Source organism: Rattus rattus, chromosome 3 (assembly GCF_011064425.1).
Source record: "Rattus rattus isolate New Zealand chromosome 3, Rrattus_CSIRO_v1, whole genome shotgun sequence".
NCBI classification, from domain to species: domain Eukaryota; kingdom Metazoa; phylum Chordata; class Mammalia; order Rodentia; family Muridae; genus Rattus; species Rattus rattus.
In genome coordinates, this window is record NC_046156.1 from 157,838,668 (window position 1) to 157,858,009 (window position 19,342).

Below are 19,342 nucleotides of genomic sequence, written 5' to 3' on the forward strand. Positions count from 1 at the left end.
GTCAGAGGCAGGACTCTAGAATTCCAGGACAAGGGGACTGGAGAAGAAGCAGTGTCACTATGCCCACATTCTGGCATATAAGCCACATCCCCATCCCCTCCACACACACTAAAATGTATTTTACAAAGCATTAAGAGATGGAGGGAAGTGAGCGTTCAAGTGCTGATTCAGACACTTGACTCTGAGAGAGATAATGTGGTTCAGCTTGTTTGGAAAGTCTCATACGCTGTAACAGTGACCAATTCTCTGTGTGGCACCTGGGGTTCACGCTGAAGTAGCCAGCTTATTGTCATTCCGTGGGGAATTAGCCAGAGACGAGGGCATATTCCTGACCAGGTGCTGGCAAGTGCTTACTATACTGCTCCTTTCCTTTTCGGGAATCATTCCATAGTGAAAGCTTGAAGAACAGGGAAAGAAATAAATCTTTATTTGGCAGAAACAAAGAAATTACAAAACCAGCACTAAACCAATCACTAAAAATAATTGCAATATGCTTTTTCTCAGCAGAAATGTACATTAACAAAAACCTTGACTCTCTAAAACAAAACGTATTTTCTCTTGTGGCACGAGGATGTGGGTGACCTAGGACTTACCTGGTCCTCTTGCCTTTTAGCAGAGGGTGGCTTTGAATACCTGATTCTCCAGTGTCCACTTTCCTAATGCTGGGAGTACAGCTGTGTGCCAATGCACTCAGCAAGCATTTTCACTTTCTGCATATTCAGCAGGATGTGACACTACTTGTAATGCCTTAAACGTTCTTGTTTTCTTTCATTTATACACCATTTCCAGCCCTGCGCAGACTAATTCATTCATTACCTAGGGTAAGTCACAGAACTGCTTCTTGACATCTTAGTATTGGGGATAATAAGTAGATGGCTGAGTAGATACAATGCCTAAGCACAAGCATGTGGATCGGGAGTTTGAATCCCAGTATCTCCTTAAGGGTGGGGTATGGTCACACACTTATTTAACCCTAGGCCTGGGGTAGCAGAGACAGGCAGGTCCCAGGGCTCACTGGCCAACTAGTCTAGCCAATCTATGAGTTCTGGTTCAGTGATCCCTGAGAGTGATAAGGAAGACATGATAGGTCAACCTGCAGCCCACATATGCATGTGTGCATACACACACACACACACACACACACACACACACACACACACACACACACACACACACCAAACCGAAAATGAATTTAAAAATAAAAGAAAAATAGCTTTTAAAATAGAAGAAAACACTGAAGTTCCTGTGACTCAAACTTGTCACTTTAATTAGTTAAAAAGATCTGGGGTGATCCCATATTGGATAAGAGAAAGATGAGAACTCAAGGGAATATTCCTACAATGTGGCTCTTTTGCCTCTGGTTTTATTTTGCTTTGTAAAAACTAAAATAATTATCCACTTACTTGGGGAACCACTTGGCATGCTCCTTCCAGGGATCATCTCCTTCTTCCCAGTTTCCCAAGCATCCACCACAGGAGAAACACTGCACAGTGTCCCTTTTACCTAGAGAGGCAGGAAAGCATATGACTGACTGGCAATAGCACGACCTGTGTCTTGGAGCTGACCAGACTGTACCAGAACAAGACGCACTCCAGCCCAGCACGCCTGTATTTGTAGGGGCTGCAGAAGTGCTCTAGCACTGGGCTATACCCTCAGCTCACTGCTGCTACACTGAAGGTCTACATGTGAAGAAAAGTAACACTTGATACACAGGCAAACATATGTGTCTGTGTGTGTGTGTGTGTTTACAGACAGATATATAGCAAACCAATAAAGCTACACTAAACACATATTAAAGCAGAAGCAAAATTGTTGCACTTGAAATTTAATGAAATGCATCTTATGTTTAACATAGCACCTTCATCAGTGAGGGTTCACTAAAAAAATATTATGCACAAAATGAAACCTAAACTTTAAATACCACAGAAACACCTCACAAAACCGAATCCTCTTACCTGTAAAGACAAAGCCAGCTGCTGAGAGCACACGTGGTGATGTCCCATGGGCATAAAACGGCCAGTCCTCAAAGGACTCCAGTCTGGCCTCCTCCTCATGGTACCTTGCTTTGCCACCTCTCGGCAGCGTCTCTGGACTCTTCACCCGTATGTCGTACTTGCCAATGTTTCCAACATCTTTGCCCAAAAGGAACTCACACTGGGGACGTAATTTCCTGTGGCTCTCTATGGGAACTTTCTTGAGGCTAGTACCAAAGAGGATTAAGCTACAGCAGAAGCACTGAACCCCATGTCTCACACCCGTGTAGTAAAACCCAGCAGCTGCCATCTCCTGTGGGGTCCAAGAGCTGAACACATTATAGGTCACAAAAGTCTTCAGTCGTTCGGCTTCACTGCGCATCTGTGCATTAAAACCTTTCTTCATTTTCATCCGTTCTTTATTCTCTTCTTCTTCTTGGCTCTTTATCAGCTGAACTGCATCCACCCCGAGAAGAGCAGAGAGCTCAGGGAGACATTCACCATCAAACTCAGAAACTTGATCCTCGGAGGCCTCCCCATGCTCAGCCATTTTCTAAAGGGGGAAGGAGAGCAGACAATGGTGATAGCGATGTTTTTACTACAAGAGCATGGATTTAGGGTGTTGCTCAGTGGGTAGACACTTGCAGCTCACCTCTGCACCCATGAGGTGAAAGAAGAGAACTGACTCCCACAAGTTGTCCTGACTTCTACATGGACATGGCGATACACACACACACACACACACACACACACACACACACACACACACACGCCCATGCCCCACACTACCAAGTAAAGGTAACAAAAGATTTAAATACACATCGTGTCCTCAGCTTTAATGAAGGCAGAAGATATTAAAGAAATACCTAGACTGTGGAGATAGGAAGGAAGTTGTTTGAGAAATTATAAAACATCAGTTCTCACGTGCTTACTCACTCGAGAAACAATCGCTGTGTCTACTTGTGACTGCAGCAAGCAGCGTAGGCCATGAGGACCATAAATGAACAAGACAAATAGACCTGGTTCAATCCATAAAGGCTTTTTTTTGCTTGTTTGTTATTCTGAAATAGGGCCATGCTATCTCTGTATCCCCTGCTAGCCTAGAACTTGTGGTTGAGAGCAGAGGAGACTGTTTGACCTAGGACCCTATTTGGTTTGTGTTGTGCACTTTTCCCACTTATACTAACCTACATATACGGTACACACCCCTCCTTCACATCCACCCTGCACTGGGCTCCTTTCTTCTCTGAAGCACTCCTGGCAACATTCAAGTTTAGACAATCTCTAGTCAAGGGTAGCACCAATGCATGAGGAAGGAAGAATGGACAGGCTGATCTCACCTGAACTGGTTTGTGGCACATATGCAGGGTAGTCAAACTGAGTCCTCAGGTAGACACTTAAGGAAAGTCACCTATCGACCATTTTATCCTTATGTGTAGTTAGGTATGGATGTGAGGAAAGTCAGATGCACTATGGGAAGAGCCATGCACAGGAACTAAAGGTTTGGTTAATTTTGCCTTCCACACAAAATAAAGAACCAGTGTCCCTACAAGTAACCAACTCCCTCCTTTTCTTCAACCTCATGATTGAAAGCCCCAAACAAGAGTCAAGGTGCTTCAGTACTCTCATTGACACATCCACTTGTCAATCTTGACAGTGTCTCCTCTCTAAATCTAATATCACTTAGCTCCGATAAAATTATTTGGCCTCTTTTGAAAATCAGTTTGAGCCTTTGCCTGGAATCACCCAATCCAGACCACGTCAGACTGAGGAATGTGACACAGGTTTCCACCAAGAACAATTCGAAATGTTAATAATCGAACTGTTTTTGTGACATGAGTGTACACTTACCATGCATGTCATAGAAAAATATATACCAGGGGAGGGGGAGGGGTTAGGGGGATGTTGGCCCAGAAACCAGGAAGGGGAATAACAATTGAAATATAAATAAGAAATACTCAAGTTAATAAAGATGAAAAAAAAAAAAAGAATCAGGAGATCGCAGTAGGAGTCACTTCCTGCAAAATCGACAACAGATACCAAAGCTCTGAGATGGGAATCATCTTGGCATGTCAAAGAACCCACATACAAGGCTGGTGTGGTTATAGCACAGCAGGTATGGAAAAGGGGGGTTGGGGATTTAGCTCAGTGGTAGAGCACTTGCCTAGCAAGCACAAGGCCCTGGGTTCGGTCCCCAGCTCCGAAAAAAAGAAAAGAAAAAAAAGGAATGGAAAAGGATAGAAGAGAAATGGTGAAAAAGAAACAATAAAGTTTCATCTATAGAATCATGAAGACCTGTGGTGTTCTGTATAGGACTGTGGCTCCTGATTGCCGTGACCCACATTTGGAATAGGTCACTTTATCAACTGTACAGAAAATGGATGGTGGAGGGAAAGAGTGAAAGAAAAATGTGTCAGCAATCACTTAAGAGGAACTGCAGTTATCCAAGCAGGAGTGATGGAGGGGCATGGCAATGTGACTCAAGCTATGTCAATGATCCTCAAACTTGCCTACAGCTACAAGCACATGAGATGAGACATCTTAAAATTCAATTAGATCATAATCAGTGAGGATAGGACACAGCATAGCCTTGAAAAACTTTTCCCTGGGTGATTGATTTCAATATGAAATGAGCTTGGGAAGGACTGATGTGAAGTATTTAGAAGACATCTCACTGGGCTTACTGTCAGACTGGAGTATGAGGAGGTAAAGAAAAAGAAGTAATGTTGCTGCCTGCACTTATAAGATGAGCAATTGCATGGACATTAATCCTATTTATTAAACTGGGAGACTCCAGACAGGGGAGAGGCTGAGGTGGAAGGTGTTAGAATAGAGATTCCAGTTTTGCATGTGGAGATTTCGAGGTGTTTGCTAGATGTTTTATATTATATGTTCTATGTAAGTTGACATCATACAGGCAAAAGAGCAATCAAGACATCTCTAAAGAGATAACTCTTTGAGACACCATTGTAGAGATAGCATAAAAGCCTTGGAAAGAGGAAGACAGCAGACAAGTGAGATTAGCCTGAGCCAAAAAGAATGCTCAGAGGACTTAGCCTTTGCAATCACCTGTCATCTGGGTCTGAAGATCCTCCTAACCTTGCCTTGATCCCTTGGCAAGAAGACAAAGAAGGATAATTTTCTTCCTAAAGCATTCGTGTGGTCTTAACTCTGCTGTTTACTCTGGCCACTGGTTCCATATCCCAAGGTATTCCTGTTGGAGTTGTTTGCAAAGCCACCCAGTCAAAGTCTGAGAGCTCTTGGATTCTGACTCTGCCTCTTTCTAACTTTAGGTCTCAAACGCCCGTTCCCCATAGTCCTGCAGACAGAAAGTGTCCAGGGAGGCTGTGTTGTGCCAGGCACTGAACCGGTTCAGCTGAAGGCACCCGGCTTAATTCTCAGAGTCTCACCCAACCTCTCTCACACAGATGTGCCAAACATGATTCTACAACATTCAGATATTGTTCCCTTTCTGTTATTGTTTATGGATCTTTATAGAACTTATTTCTTAATAAAACATATTTCTTATGCCAAAAAAAAAAAGAAAAAGAAAAATATATACCAAATCCTTCGCCTGGCAGAGACAATTCGATAAAATTACTCGGTTCTGTAAAGCAGAGGGGCTCAGAGTGGGCCCCCCAAAACAGCAGTACCAGTAACAAAGTCCTAACTCAAGCAGAACTCTGGCCAGGTAAACACAAGGTTATTGAGGAAACTTAAACTCTGCATTCCCCAGAAATCTCCAAGGCAGAGTACTGTTTCCCAGGAAACTCACTACAACTGCTTGAGACAAGGACATCTAGTTCCTACTAACCCAAACAGCGTGCAACTCCCAGCCTGTTCCTACCCACACCTCTGCTCCCCGTCCCCGTAAGATTGGCAAGTCTTTTCCTGCTACACTATTCTCGGACCTCCATGAGATCATCGAACAGATTAACTTTTCAAATAAACTTCTTTTTCCTACCCACGGAGTGGTCCAGTTCAGAGGTCTCACTGCACCCTCAATTACAAACTCCAGATGGCCTACTCCACATGCAGGCAGGGATTTGAGTCTGTCAGGCAGCCACCGGGGTTTCCAAGTCCTTAGACCTCTTTAAATAGGTTGTGTGCAGCGCACGGATACTGACAGGCAAGTAGACAGTTTAATAAAGGAAAGATTCTGATTAGTTAAGAATGGTGCCAGACTTGGATCATGAGCCAAGCCTAAGAGAGGAGGGACAGCTCTGCATGACATTTCACACAGCATCTGCCCAGCGTCTGCCTCTGCCAGGGCTCTTGCAAAGCTAGCACTTCTTTACCACGCTGCTTTGGTTGAGTGAAGCCCAGGCCAGGAAGGGTTTTCAGTCTTCAACAGCTGCTACTTCTCTTGTTAATCTCTGAACTTTACTGGCTATTCTTCTGACTTGGGGACATAATTACTGTTATAGGTGCTGTAGGATATACTTTATGAACTATTCTTCTCTTAGTTAAAAGTTTCATTGTCCCATTAACAGATATATATCTGCAGTGTACTGGGGTGGATGTTAGAGACTGAGCCCACGTTCTCTATTTGGGCTAACAGGCTTGCTTTAACCAAGCCCTTAGTTCTGTCAATGGTCCAGGATGGGTATAAAGGATTGAGCCCAGGGCCCCACCACTGAGCTACCCCAGGAAGCACAGCCATGGGCATTACAGGAACCTAGAAAGTTAAGTAATAGTAGGCAGAGACAGCAGACTCTGGGTTCTTTTCATGAATAAACAGTTTCTATTTTCTTACTTCTCCTTATATATTGTTTAGCTGCCAGAGAAAGAACTGCAGTGAGGGCTTGGGTAAACGGTAATTTTTAACCCCCTAATCTAAGTTCTCCCTTTTGCATTTCCCTGCCCTTATAGACCTTCTGATCTGTTGCAAAGATTAGAACAATGCTTATTACTGTCTCCTCCTTTAAGAGCTAATCCAAGAGACTTGTCAATCACCCAGCCAGGAGACCGCTCCACAGGGAGTCTGACTCACCAGAAGATGTGCTAGGAAGATGAGCAGGATAATTATCTCCACAAAGGATTGTGTTGGTACTTAGAGAACTTCTATCAGGCAGCACTGCTAAGCCTGTCTAATTTTCAAAGTTCTAACTCAAAATCTGTAGCTTTGGGGGCTTGATGGCTACAAACACTGGATGTTCTTCCAGAGGACCTGGGTTCCATTCCCAGCACCCATGTGCCAGCTCACAATGACCTGTAACTCCAGTTTCAGGAGATCTAGCGCCCTCTTCTGGACCCCATGGCACCAGACATGCACTCGGTTGCACAGACATATATGCAGACAAAATACCCATTAGTGTGTGTGTGTGTGTGTGTGTGTGTGTGTGTGTGTGTGTGTGTGTAATTTCTTTAAACATGTAACTTTTCCTTTTTCTTTCTATTTATTTTTTGGATAGTGAACAAGCCTAAGCGTGGGTTCTTGACACTTTAGACTTCCCATTACTCCAAAGATCCCCACTCCCAACGCATATGCTGCTGCTTGTTGAACTCTATTGCTGAATTTGTCTGTGTTCTTGGTCCTAACTAAAAAGCATGACTTCTCTCCTCTTCTCCATTTCTCTCCTTCAGGCAGCTGCATGATTTACACCTTGCCTGCCTCATTGGTTTTTTTTTTCCTCTAAAACTCTAATAAAATGATCCTTGTGCTTACTTCTGGTCCTCTAAACTTTTTTTAATAACCAGACTTAGAAGCCAAAAGGGAGCCTTGGTTTCCCCCTAACGTGTTGTATGATAGAGTATTTGTGACTTGTGAGTGTGGGCACACGCATGCCACAGTGGTCCTGTGGAGGTCAAGGAATAACTTTCGGAAGCTGGCATTTTCCTACCTCTACAGTGGAATCCAGGGATTGACTTCAGGCTTGCGGGACAATCTTTTACCCGCACTGCTTTCAGGTTTCTTGTATGTTGTTGTGTTTGTTTGGCTACTGTTGTGGTTTAATTTATTAACACTTCTCAATGGCTACTCCCCTATGGTAGAGCATTAATGCCACTGCCACTTTTCTCTTTACAAAGATGGGTTCAACATGCTACAAACAAAACCTTTCCCCAAGTTTAATTTCCTTATTCCTGAAATAAGATTGCCCAGCCAACCACAGACATCCGGCTAAGGATTCTGATGTCTGTTAGGCATTGGCTCTGGCTAATGATCACCTGAGGTCGTTTTACCTTCAGTTCAGTCAGGCTCCTGCTTCGTCCTCAGGTGGTTTCCTGCAATGAGATTTCACTTATCAGAACGTTGTGTCTCTCTGGAAGTAAAGTCTGCTTACAAACCAAGACCTGATTTCCCAAGGGAAAAGGAGTCTCCATGGCTTCCTAGCCCAGCATCCCAGTGGCCATTTGGGGTGACAGGCATGAGCTGTGAGGAGAGGCTCCAGTAGTGGCCACAAGTAGCTGACACTTCCTTGAAACAGGCTATGTGGCTACCAGAACCCAGTGGGCAGTGGCTAATTAAAGCTCTCAAAGAGTGTGCCATCGTTCAAAGCCACACATAAATTTAACTCCTCTACAAACACTCAGCCAATCCAACCCCAGTGACTTTGAAAACACAGGTATGCAAAAAATATCAAACATAATATGTGATTTCTCCAGGAATCAAGAAAACGAGCCAGTTTTTGATCCATTTTATCTTCACCTGGCATCTAGTAAATTAATTCTATAAGTTGGGTTTTTAAGAGTAACCCAAATCCTAAGATTTTTACCACTTGCTAAGTCTTGTTTTCTTCAGCTAATGCACCCCTCCTAGTGGTTACCTGATCCACTGGAACTCTGAGTTACCTCAGATACTCAGATTCATTCATGCAATGGAACAGTGCTTCTCAGTTGAATCAAATTGAACCTTCCCATCAACAGTTTGCAACACTAGGCAAGAGGATTGAAATATCCTCTGGAATAGCAAGGTGTGGTGGCAATCACCCTTAGTCCCATCACTCAGGAGCAGAGGCAAGCGGACTTCTGAGTGCAAGGCCGTCCTTGGCTACAAATCAAGTTCCAGGACAGCTATGTAGTCTTGGTTAGCCTTGGACTTGTGGTTATGCTCCTGCCTCAGTCTCCCAAATGCTAGATAATTGATGCATTCTCTTTATTACATTGAGAGAGAGAGAAAGAGAGAGAGAGGGGGGGGAGGGAGGGAGAGAGAGAGGGCATACACATGCATGGCAACTGTCTTAAAGTCAGAAGAAAGCTTTTGTGAGTCAGGTCTCTCTTTCTACCAAGTGTATCCCAGGGATCATACGCAGGTTATCAGACTTACAGACTTGGACCTTTACTTGCTGAGCCATCTGGCCAATCAAACTCAATGCATTCTTAAAAACCCCTCAATTGAGGATGAAACAATCAGAAGGTTTTAATCCATTAGATCCACTATCATCTATAATTAACTTCCTGTATCATCAACTTTTATCACAGACAGTAAGAGATTTTTAAATAATTCATCTTGGCTATACAATAGACTATTTCTTCAATGAAGTCTGAATCTCTTGACATTACCCTATAGATCAGTGGTTCTCAACATGTAGGGTCAAATGACCCTTTCACAGGGGTTGTGTAAGTCCATCAAAAACACTGATATTTATATTAAAATTCATATAGTAGCAAATCTACAGTTGTAAAGTTATAGCAAACGTAATTTATAGTTGGGGTTCACAACAACATGAGGAACTGTATTAAAGTTTCACAGCATTGGGAAAGTTGGTCTATTGTTTTAAATTAAATACTTAAGTAGGCTTAAGTAGTTCTAAATGTTTCTAGTGAGAGATGCAGTGGTGACATAGAGGCATGAGGGAATGACTTTCTGATTAAACTTGAGGGCTGTTCCACATGGGAGAAATTCATGCCTGCTACTGTAAACCAGGCTAAAATCCTTTGGTTAAACTGGGTATGGTGACACAAGGAGTTAATCCCAGCACACAGAAGGCAGAAGCAGGAGATTTCTGTGAGTTTTAGGTAAGGGTCTACATTGAAAGTTCCAAGACACCCAAGGCTGCAGAGCGACATCCTGTGTAAACATAAATGTTTTTTTTTTTAAATGCCCATAGCTGGGAGGTCATAGTCCATATGGGGCAACTGCTCTAATTACTTTTCTTCAGATGAAGTTGTGATGAATACTATGACAAAAAGTCAAAAATACTCAGAAAAGAAAAGATTTCCTTTAGCTTACAAGTCCAGGTCACAGTCCATCACTAAAGTCAGTCAAGGCAGGAACCTGAAGACAGGTCTACCTGTTATTCCACACAGCATTACCTCCAACCAGGAAACTCCCTTCACAGTCAAGGAAGTACAGCATTGGCTATGAAGACTGCTACAGACCAGCTAACACTCAGCTAGCCTGCTTATATAACTAATGGCCACCCACTTAGGGATGGAACTGCCCGAGACGGGCTCGGCCCTGCTACACTAATTAACAATCGATAATATCCCACAGGCAACTCTACAGAGCAACATGATCCTTGAATTTCCTCAATTGAGATTGTCATCTTAGATAATTATAATCAGTGTCAAGCTGACCTCCAAAGCCAACCAGAGCAGCAAGCTATTACTAATGTTTTGCTCTATGGTCTTGTTGTCAAACTTCTGTCTGAATATTAGTGTTTATTCCCGTAGATTACTGTAGCTCTCAGTCGTGGTCACAGAAGTTCCTTCTGCAGTGGGCAGAGGTCAATGTATGGATTCCTACTTGGTCAAAGTGTTCAGAACAAGTAACTCTTGAATGCTCAGCCCCGAATGAGACATCTATATCAACCTCACTCCATGAGGCTTAGGAAACATCATGGATCAGAGGGCAGAAAAAAAATAAGAGCGAGAATGAGGAAGAATGCTGTAAAAGGTGGTTTTCTAGATATGGTGTGGACTTTGAACTCATGAACCCAACAGCAGCTGTGGTTAGTTGCACAAACCTCATAACCTTAGGGCAGTCGGCATTCTAGCACAGACAGGGGAAGGGCTCATAAGGTCCCATCCCAACTGAATAGCTTATTGGCAGTTCAAGGACACTATGGAACAGAGGCAGGTGTTTTCCTCCAGGGGTGTAGCCAGTCATAGGTCCCTATGACACAGAGGATGGCCTCATACCCAGACAGACAGCAATAGTTCAATTCAATTGATTATGAAAAAAGAAAGGGAGGGGCATAAATATGGGAAAGGACCTGTATGGGATGTGTGAACAGAGCTAAGGGAGGTGTGTGACTAAGATATATTATATGCATGTATGAAATCTCAAAGAATATATTGAATTATATAAAATATATAAAATAAAATATATTTTAAAGGCTTTGTAAATAAAATAGCTAAAAGATTTTAGCACACAAAGAACATATGCAGTCAATACGTTTTTGAAAACATTTTAAAAGATATATCATATGTATCATGAAAAGATATATGTCTTTTTTATTTAAAAAGAAAGATACTTGAGACTCTCAAATAATAAGTAAAACAGTATTTTTTTTTAGAATTATTTATTTTATGTATATGAGTACACTGTAGCTGCCTTCAGACACACCAGAAGAGGGCATCGGATCCCATTACAGATGGTTGTGAGCCACCATGTGGTTGCTGGGAATTGAACTCAGGACCTCTGGAAGAGCAGTCAGTGCTCTTAACCTCTGAGCCATCTCTCCAGCCCCCGTAAAACAGTATTTTTAACAAGAACTATCCTGAGAAAAAGGTCCTGGGGACTGGAGAGATGGGTTAGTAGTTAGCACTGCTGCTCTTCCAGAGGTCCCGAGTTCAATTGGGACCTCGTGGTGCTCACAACCATCTGTAATGTCTGAAGGCAGCTAGTTTACTCACATACATAAAACAAATAAATCTTTTTTTACAAAAAGGAGAGAGAAAGATTCTTTACAGGTTATATCTCAGAGAAGCCTTAACTGGCCAGGCTGGCCTGACTTTTAACTCTTCCCCATCACAGAATGTAAACTCTCCAGGCAGGAGACAACACTTGTAGGATATAGTCATCATGGCATGAAAATCACAGTGCCAGAATCTCAAGGTAGCAGGTCATATCACATCCTCAGTCAGAGAGTACAGAGCGATTGATTTACTCCACCTTGTTAAATTTACATATTCTGGAGATTTCACAAAACTAAACTGTAATATATAGCCCTTCTATTTGGTTACATCCACTTAGCATAACGTTTGCATGATTCATACACCACACGACACGTATCTGTACTTAGCACTCCCTTGTTAAAGTTTTATTTCTGTATATGTCATACTTTATTTATCCAATCATACTTATCAGGCATTTAATCTGATTATAATGTTTTAGAGTTTTATCAATGAGAGTGGTACACATATTAATGTTCAAGTGTGGAAGTTTTTCCCTCTAAAATCTCTAAGTGCATTTTCATACAAATTAACATTTCATTCCCTTCACTTCTCACTATCAGGCTTATTTATGACAATACATTATGAACCATGGACTTGTCACACCAGTAAAGTTTCCTCACTACCTTCAGACTATTTTACTCAGACCATTACAAATGCCCTTGGGTCCTCTCTGCACACCCAAGGGCTTCAACACATCATATTCAGTGCTCAGTTACTCAATTTAGAAAGAAAAGAGGTTTCTTAGTACACTTCAAAGGTGGTAGCACCAGGCATGGCACTAAGAGAAGAACTACCTAGTTGAGTTTCTGATTGTTTCTTTGATGTGTACATTTGAGGCAGAAACTGACCATGTCATCCACAATACTTCTGCCTCCACTTCCTGACCGCTGGGATAATGGGTGCTTTCCACCATGTGCAACCATAAGAATTGCTTTAAAGAAACTGCAAGTTCTGCCTTTGTGTCATCAGAAGACAAGGCTATAATAAATTAGAGATTGGCTCTGGTGCTTTCACGGTTTGAGGAGTTGGTGGAACTGACCCTATAACCAGTTATTGGCATTAATTGTCATATCATTTGAAATTTCAGAAGTAATTCCATTTATTTCCTCCTTTTGGGATGTCATTTCCAATCATTCCCCTGAACATGTGCATCTAGTTTACTAGACCTGAGATCTTTTCATCCTCATTGTTTCCTTTCTAAAGGATGACATTGTTCTTTAGGTCATCATCCAACAAAATTTGGAGCAAAGGACCAAGGCAGTCTACAACAACCTCTCTCTATTCCGCAACATCTGACTCACGTTAGAGGTCATCCACTTAGAGAACTTCTGAAACGTAAATCATTACTTAAACCAAAGGGAACCTTATGAACCTCACTGTCTGCATATGACCAATCCTCAGTTCCTTGTCTGCATTCTCAGCATTTCAATTACCCCACAGGAGTATTCAGCGCATACCTGTAGCTAGAGTGGAACAGATCCTCTTAATATCATGTCTTAAACACTCTACCTTGATCTTTTTCATCCAGTGTGCAATTTGTCTTCTACCCATATCTCTACAAAAATTGCAGCGTACTGAAATGGAACTTGTTCCATTTGTTTTTATTTTGCTTTAGGGACATGGTCCTGCTATAAGCCCAAAATGACCTCAAAGTTGACACCATCTTGCCTCAGTCTCCTGAGTGTTGGAATTCTGTGCAAACTGAAGACCTTTAAAGTAAAGTATACCTTTTGATTTAAAGACACATCTGACAATCATGTAGAAATGATCACATTTAACAATACTAATAATATTTTTTCAAGACAACTCTTTGTCGCTAGTGTATTAAATCCCCCAGGATGAAGCACAACAGGAACAGGGCTGCTCAACTCTTTGACTAGTTATTTTTGGTGGTCTTGTGATGTCTTCCCTTTAAAGTCTCCTTAAAGATGACAAGACAAAAGTCATGCTCTTAATCAAAAGACACCATGGCCCAACTGTAGCTTCCTGTTCTACCCTTTTCTAGAAGGAACTGGCCATGACCTGGCAGCTTTGATTACTTCATGTTTCTTAACACAAGCTGCTGTTTCTTTTGCTGGGGTAAGATACCCTGACAAGGGATGGAGAAATGGCTCAGTGGTTAAGAGCACCGACTGCTCTTCCAGAGGTCCTGAGTTCAAATCCCAGCAACCACATGGTGGCTCACAACCATCCGTAATGGGATCTGATGTCCCCTTCTGGTGTGTCTGAAGACAGCTACAGTGTACTCATATACAAAATAAATAAATCTTAAAAAAAAAAAAAGATACCCTGACAAAAGCAACTTAATACCAAGAAAAAGGGTTGTTCTGACTTACAATTTGAAGGGATGAGTTCCGTCGTGGCAGGAAGCTGTGGTAGAAGGAGCAGAGCCTACTGGTCACATTGCATCCTCAGTGAGGAAAAGAAAGGAAGAAGTTGGGCCAGGCTATAAATACCCATGAGGCTATATCTAAGTACTCACTTCCTTGATGAGGCTCTGCCTCTTAAAGGTTCCACCAACTGCTCAAACAGCACTGGAAGTTGGACAACAAGTATCCAAACACATGAGCTGCCTATAAGGGCTATTTTTACAATCATTTGATAATAATCAAGTACCAGTATTCTCTAGGAATTTCATATACACACACACACACACACACACACACACACACACACACACACACACACAGTTTTCCTCCTCCTCTTAGGCTCAACTTTCTCTTATTTAAAAAAAGATGTTGTATTGTGTTTATGTTTGTGGTGAGGTTTACACATGTCACATGGTGGAGGTATGTGGTAGATGTCAGATCTCTCCTTCAACTAGGTAAATCCTGGGGATGCCTATCTCCCCAGTTGATTATTTTTTTAGCATAGGCTCTCAAAGAAGCCCTTCAACGAGAAACCAAGAGAATATTTGAGGAACTAAAATTCAAGTTTCACAGCTAAGTAAGCTACTAGTTAAGACTCTATTATATTAACATAGGTAGTCAGGACCCCAGAAGATATAAGTCCCAGAAAATGTATTTGAGTTTGAACATTTTAGGATTTTCCTAAGTTTTGTGACAGTATTTTTGGGGAGACAAGAACAAGCATCTATTCACCCCCAATAGGGAATCAACCAAAGAATACCACCAAAGTCCTACTTGGGATCAGAAGGATGGTTCACACCTTTAATCCCCACAAGCCAGAGCTATACAGTGAAATCCTGTATTTAAAAAAAAAGTAAGGGGCTGGAGAGATGGCTCAGCGGTTAAGAACACCTGACTGCTCTTCCAGAGGTCATGAGTTCAATTCCCAGCAACCACATGGTGGCTCACAACCATCTGTAAAGAGTTCTGATGCCCTCTTCTGGTATATCTGAAGACAGCTACAGTGTACTTATATATAATAAATAAATAAATCTTTAAAAAAAAATAAGAAAAAGATCTTGGGCTGGAGAGATGGTTCAGTGGTTAAGAATGACTACTCACTGCTCTTGGAGAGTTGTTCTTGCAGAGGATGGAAATTCAATTTCCAGCTCCCACACCAGGCAGCTCACAATTACCTGTAACTCCAGCTCCAGGGTATTCAACATCTCTGGCCTCCATGGGCAATTGTACAAACCCACAAACTGACTACACACATACACATAATGAAAAAATAAAGCTTAAAAATCCTAACTTGATTTGACCCAGTGAGTTTTACTGTGGTACTTTACAGGAAGATGGGTGAGGAGTTATTTATGGGAGCAGAAATGACTCAGGAGTTGAATCACTAAAAGCCATTCCAGCACAGATGACAGTTCGCTAGAACTAGAGGACCGAGAGCATACCATACTACCTGCAGGCAGCTCAGCATGCTGGAAAGTGTACCTTCTAAGTAGTTCAATTGGTCTGAGCCACTTCAAGTCAGTTTAACTCATCTCAGCTTGTTTGAGAGTGCATTAGGTAGTTTTTACTGCTTTTATATGTGTAGTGAGGGAGAGGCCTAGAGAATCTAGTCAGTTTCAGGAACTTCCTGAAGCATTTGAGTTGTTTACTTTTTGAACTTAACAATTCTTCCTGCAGGATGGAATGTTTTGCCTCATTTCAAGCACCCTGTATCTTAAAGAGCTTCTCTCCAGATGAAAGGCTTTTGTTGAAAGCCTGGATGATTTCCCAGAGGCCCTGATGAAAAGACAAAGGAAATTGGCTTCTGTGTCTTTGCAGATTGGACAAGATTCAGGCTGGGGGCAGAGCCAAGGCCTTGAAATTGTAAAGGTTTCAGTTCCTGGGAACTTGGCATTTCCAAAGAGACACTGGCATTGTCTTTGCCAAGGATGCTTTGTGGTAGGTCTGTGTTGCATTTGAAATATCCTGTGTTCCCTTTGTCTAACATTTTATTACCTTCCTGTCGACTTCATCCCATTGTATGATTATTTTCTGCTTTGTCCCATTTCACTTATAAACTGTATGTGAGATGCTGTACTTCTTTGGTTTGTTTTGTTGTTGTTGGTGGTGGTGGTGTTCTGAGACAGGATCTCTGTATAGCCCTGGCTTTCCTGGAACTCATTAAGTAAACCAGACTGGCCTGGATCTCAAAGATCTGACTGCCTCTGCCTCTCAAGTGCTTGTATTAAAGGGTATGCCACAACGTCTGGCCTGATACTGTACTTCTTAATAAGTTTCCATGAGCCTCAACTTGTGTAAGACCTCCTGATTCGGATATTATTTATGGTCTTTATTTTTTCATCACCTGGTCCTCCTTCTTAGGACTCTGTCACTGAAGAAAGACCTGCTAGTCTGGGTTGGTTTAATGTTGGAGGAAAGTGCTATACCAGATGTAGTTTACTCTCTGTTCCTCTGATAAACACCATGACCCAAAGCATGGTATGGAGTGGAGGGAATTTATTTCAGTTCACAGGTTACAGTCTATAGTCAATGGAAGCAAGTGCAGGAAGTCAAGGCAAGAAACTGGAGGCAGAAATTGAAGCAAAGACCATGGAAGAGTGCTGCTTACAGGCTTGCTCTCCATGGCTTGCTTAGTCTGCTTTGTTATACAACCCAAGACAACCTGCCCAGGGGTTGGATTACTGGGTCCTCCCATATCAATCATAAACTCATAAATACCAATCTGATGGAGGCATCTTCTCCTGAGTTTCCTTCTTTCAGATAGATCTAACTTATGTCAACCTGACCAAAAAAAAATAAATAAAAATAAAAATTAAAAGATAAAAAAAAGCACCCAAGCAATACAAGGATATATTTAATAAGTATTTGCTACTGAAAGTCTATGCCTTTGAGAGTGATACCTTCTGAGGTTTCTTTCTGTTTGGTTAGGGTTTGGGGGTGGGTTTTGGTTTTTTAACAGTCTCACATTATAGCCTAGTCTGGCCTAATATTATGATGTAGCCCAGGTTGGGCCCTACTCATAACAACCCTCTGATCTTAAGTATAAGGATTACAAGTATTGGCTACCACTATTATATCTGTATGGTGCTTTTTTTAAGAATCTTTCTTTCATTCCTAATATTATAAATTATATATATACACACATATATATTACACTATATTCCAATGGCCCTTTTCAATTCATACACTTGGCTCTTTCATCAACCCTGGGAAATAATTTTCTATAATTTGATTATTTCTCATGTTATTCCTGTTTTTACTCTTCTCCTCTAGTATCCTCATTCTAGGGGAAAATGATAATTTATCTTCTTTCTCCTCATATATTCTCAGTATTGTGCTAATTTCTGGGTTTACCTTGATTTTTTGTGGAGGTGGGTAGGTTTGCTACCAGGACTGAACTCAAACCCTATGTGTGCCAGGTAAGTGCTCCACCACTGAGCTACATCCCTACTATATTATATTGTTCCTCCTCCTCCTCCTCCTCCTCCTCCATCTCCCCCCACCCCTGTATTTCTCATAGTGGCTTTGCATTAGTTATGTACCCAATGCAGACCTCAAAATGGCCATCCTCCTATCTCAGATTCTTGAGTAGCTGACATTATATAGTGTGCACCATCGCATTTAGTTTCTGATGTGTATATTATCAGATAACTATTGTTGTTTGTTTTTGAGACACTGTTAACCTAACTGGCCTTGCGCTGGCTACAGAGCTCAGGCTTTTCTTGAACTTCTGATCCTCTTGCCTCCACCACCCAAATGATGGTGGCATTATGGTCTAGCAGGCCAGTATCACCAGTCCTGGATTATGATAGCATTTTTAAATTCCAGCAATTATAATTGGACATGGTTCTGTTTTGTTTCCTGTATTTTCCTTTTTGTTTGTTTGTTTGTTTTGTTTTTCGAGACCATGTTTTTCTGTGTAGCCCTGGCAGTTCTAGAACTCACTCTGTTGACCAGAACTTACAGAAATCCACCTGCTTTTCCTCTTTAATGCTGGGATTAAAGGTATGTGCCAGCATTGATAGTCCATTTTCATGTAAAGTTATTATTGAAAAGAGTTTGCTATTTCCTCTGAATGTGTTAGTAACATTTTAGTTTGCTCGATTACAGCTGTCTCTTTTTTTCTCCCTTATTAGTTTTGGGAACTTGTTTTGCTATGTTGGACATGTTTGATTCTTTCCCATGTTGTTTCTGTTAATCTGCTTCTTTCATAGAGCATATACTTTCATGTGCTGTCATAGAAACTGTCTTTCTTCTTCTTCCTCTGTAGTAGCGGTTATCAACCAGTGGCTCATAACCTCTTTGGTGGCTGAATGACCCTTTCATAGGGGCCACATATCTGATACCCCCCTGCATATCAAATGTTTACATAATTCAGTAGCAAAGTTACAGTCATGAAATAGCAATAAAATAATTTTATGGTTGTTGGTCACCACAACATGAGGAACTATATTAAAAGGTCCCAGCACCAGGAAGGCTGAGAACCAGCGCTCTGTAGTATTGCTTTAACATCCTGCAATGTTGGTTTGACTGTCATAAATAGCATCCATTTGTGTGTCCTTAAAACTCTTATTCTTCATCAGTTGTGAAAATTAACTTTTCTGGATATATCACTCTTGGTTCAGAGTTACTTATTCTCAGAGCTTCAGATTTAACAGTTCATGCTTTTCTGGGTGCAGATGAATGGTCTATTTAGACATTCTTGCTTTGGTAAGATGAGTTGATGTATTTCTCATTCCATGCTAATAGTGCTTCTTTACTTTGTATTTCTGACATCTTGACTATGAAGTGAGGTGAATTTCTTCACTAGCCATATTGACTCAGTATTCTGAATGCCTGTTGTGTTTGGATGTCTACTTCTTTCTCTGGGTTTCAGACATTTCTATTATAATTTCATTAAACATTATCTATTCATTTTGAGTTTATCTCTGCTCCTTCTACACCATGCCCTCCTAAATGAATCTCAGACTTCATGGAAATATTGTTCATGCTTAATTCTCTCCTTATATATGTCTGTTTGTATAGCTGTCTCCTCTTTGTATTCTCATTCCTTGTTTGTTCTTCTGCATGGTCTTGTCTGTTGGTGATACTTCCTGATGTGGTTTTTAATTGGCATTTCTTTCACTTTCAGTATTTCTATTTGATTTTTAATGTTTC

The 19,342-nt window shown here is 41.5% G+C and overlaps 1 protein-coding gene across 1 annotated transcript in view; it reads right to left on the reverse strand.

The window, feature by feature from the left end:
• Positions 1-14,364, reverse strand: part of LOC116897088 (baculoviral IAP repeat-containing protein 1a-like) — a 48,618-nt gene extending 34,254 nt beyond the window's left edge. The window contains 4 exon segments of the mRNA XM_032898725.1: positions 1,404-1,503; positions 1,956-2,526; positions 8,157-8,198; positions 14,153-14,364. Coding sequence (XP_032754616.1) covers positions 1,404-1,503; positions 1,956-2,523 — 668 coding nt within the window. The 5' untranslated portion in view covers positions 2,524-2,526; positions 8,157-8,198; positions 14,153-14,364.
• Between the last annotated feature and the right edge of the window lie 4,978 nt (positions 14,365-19,342).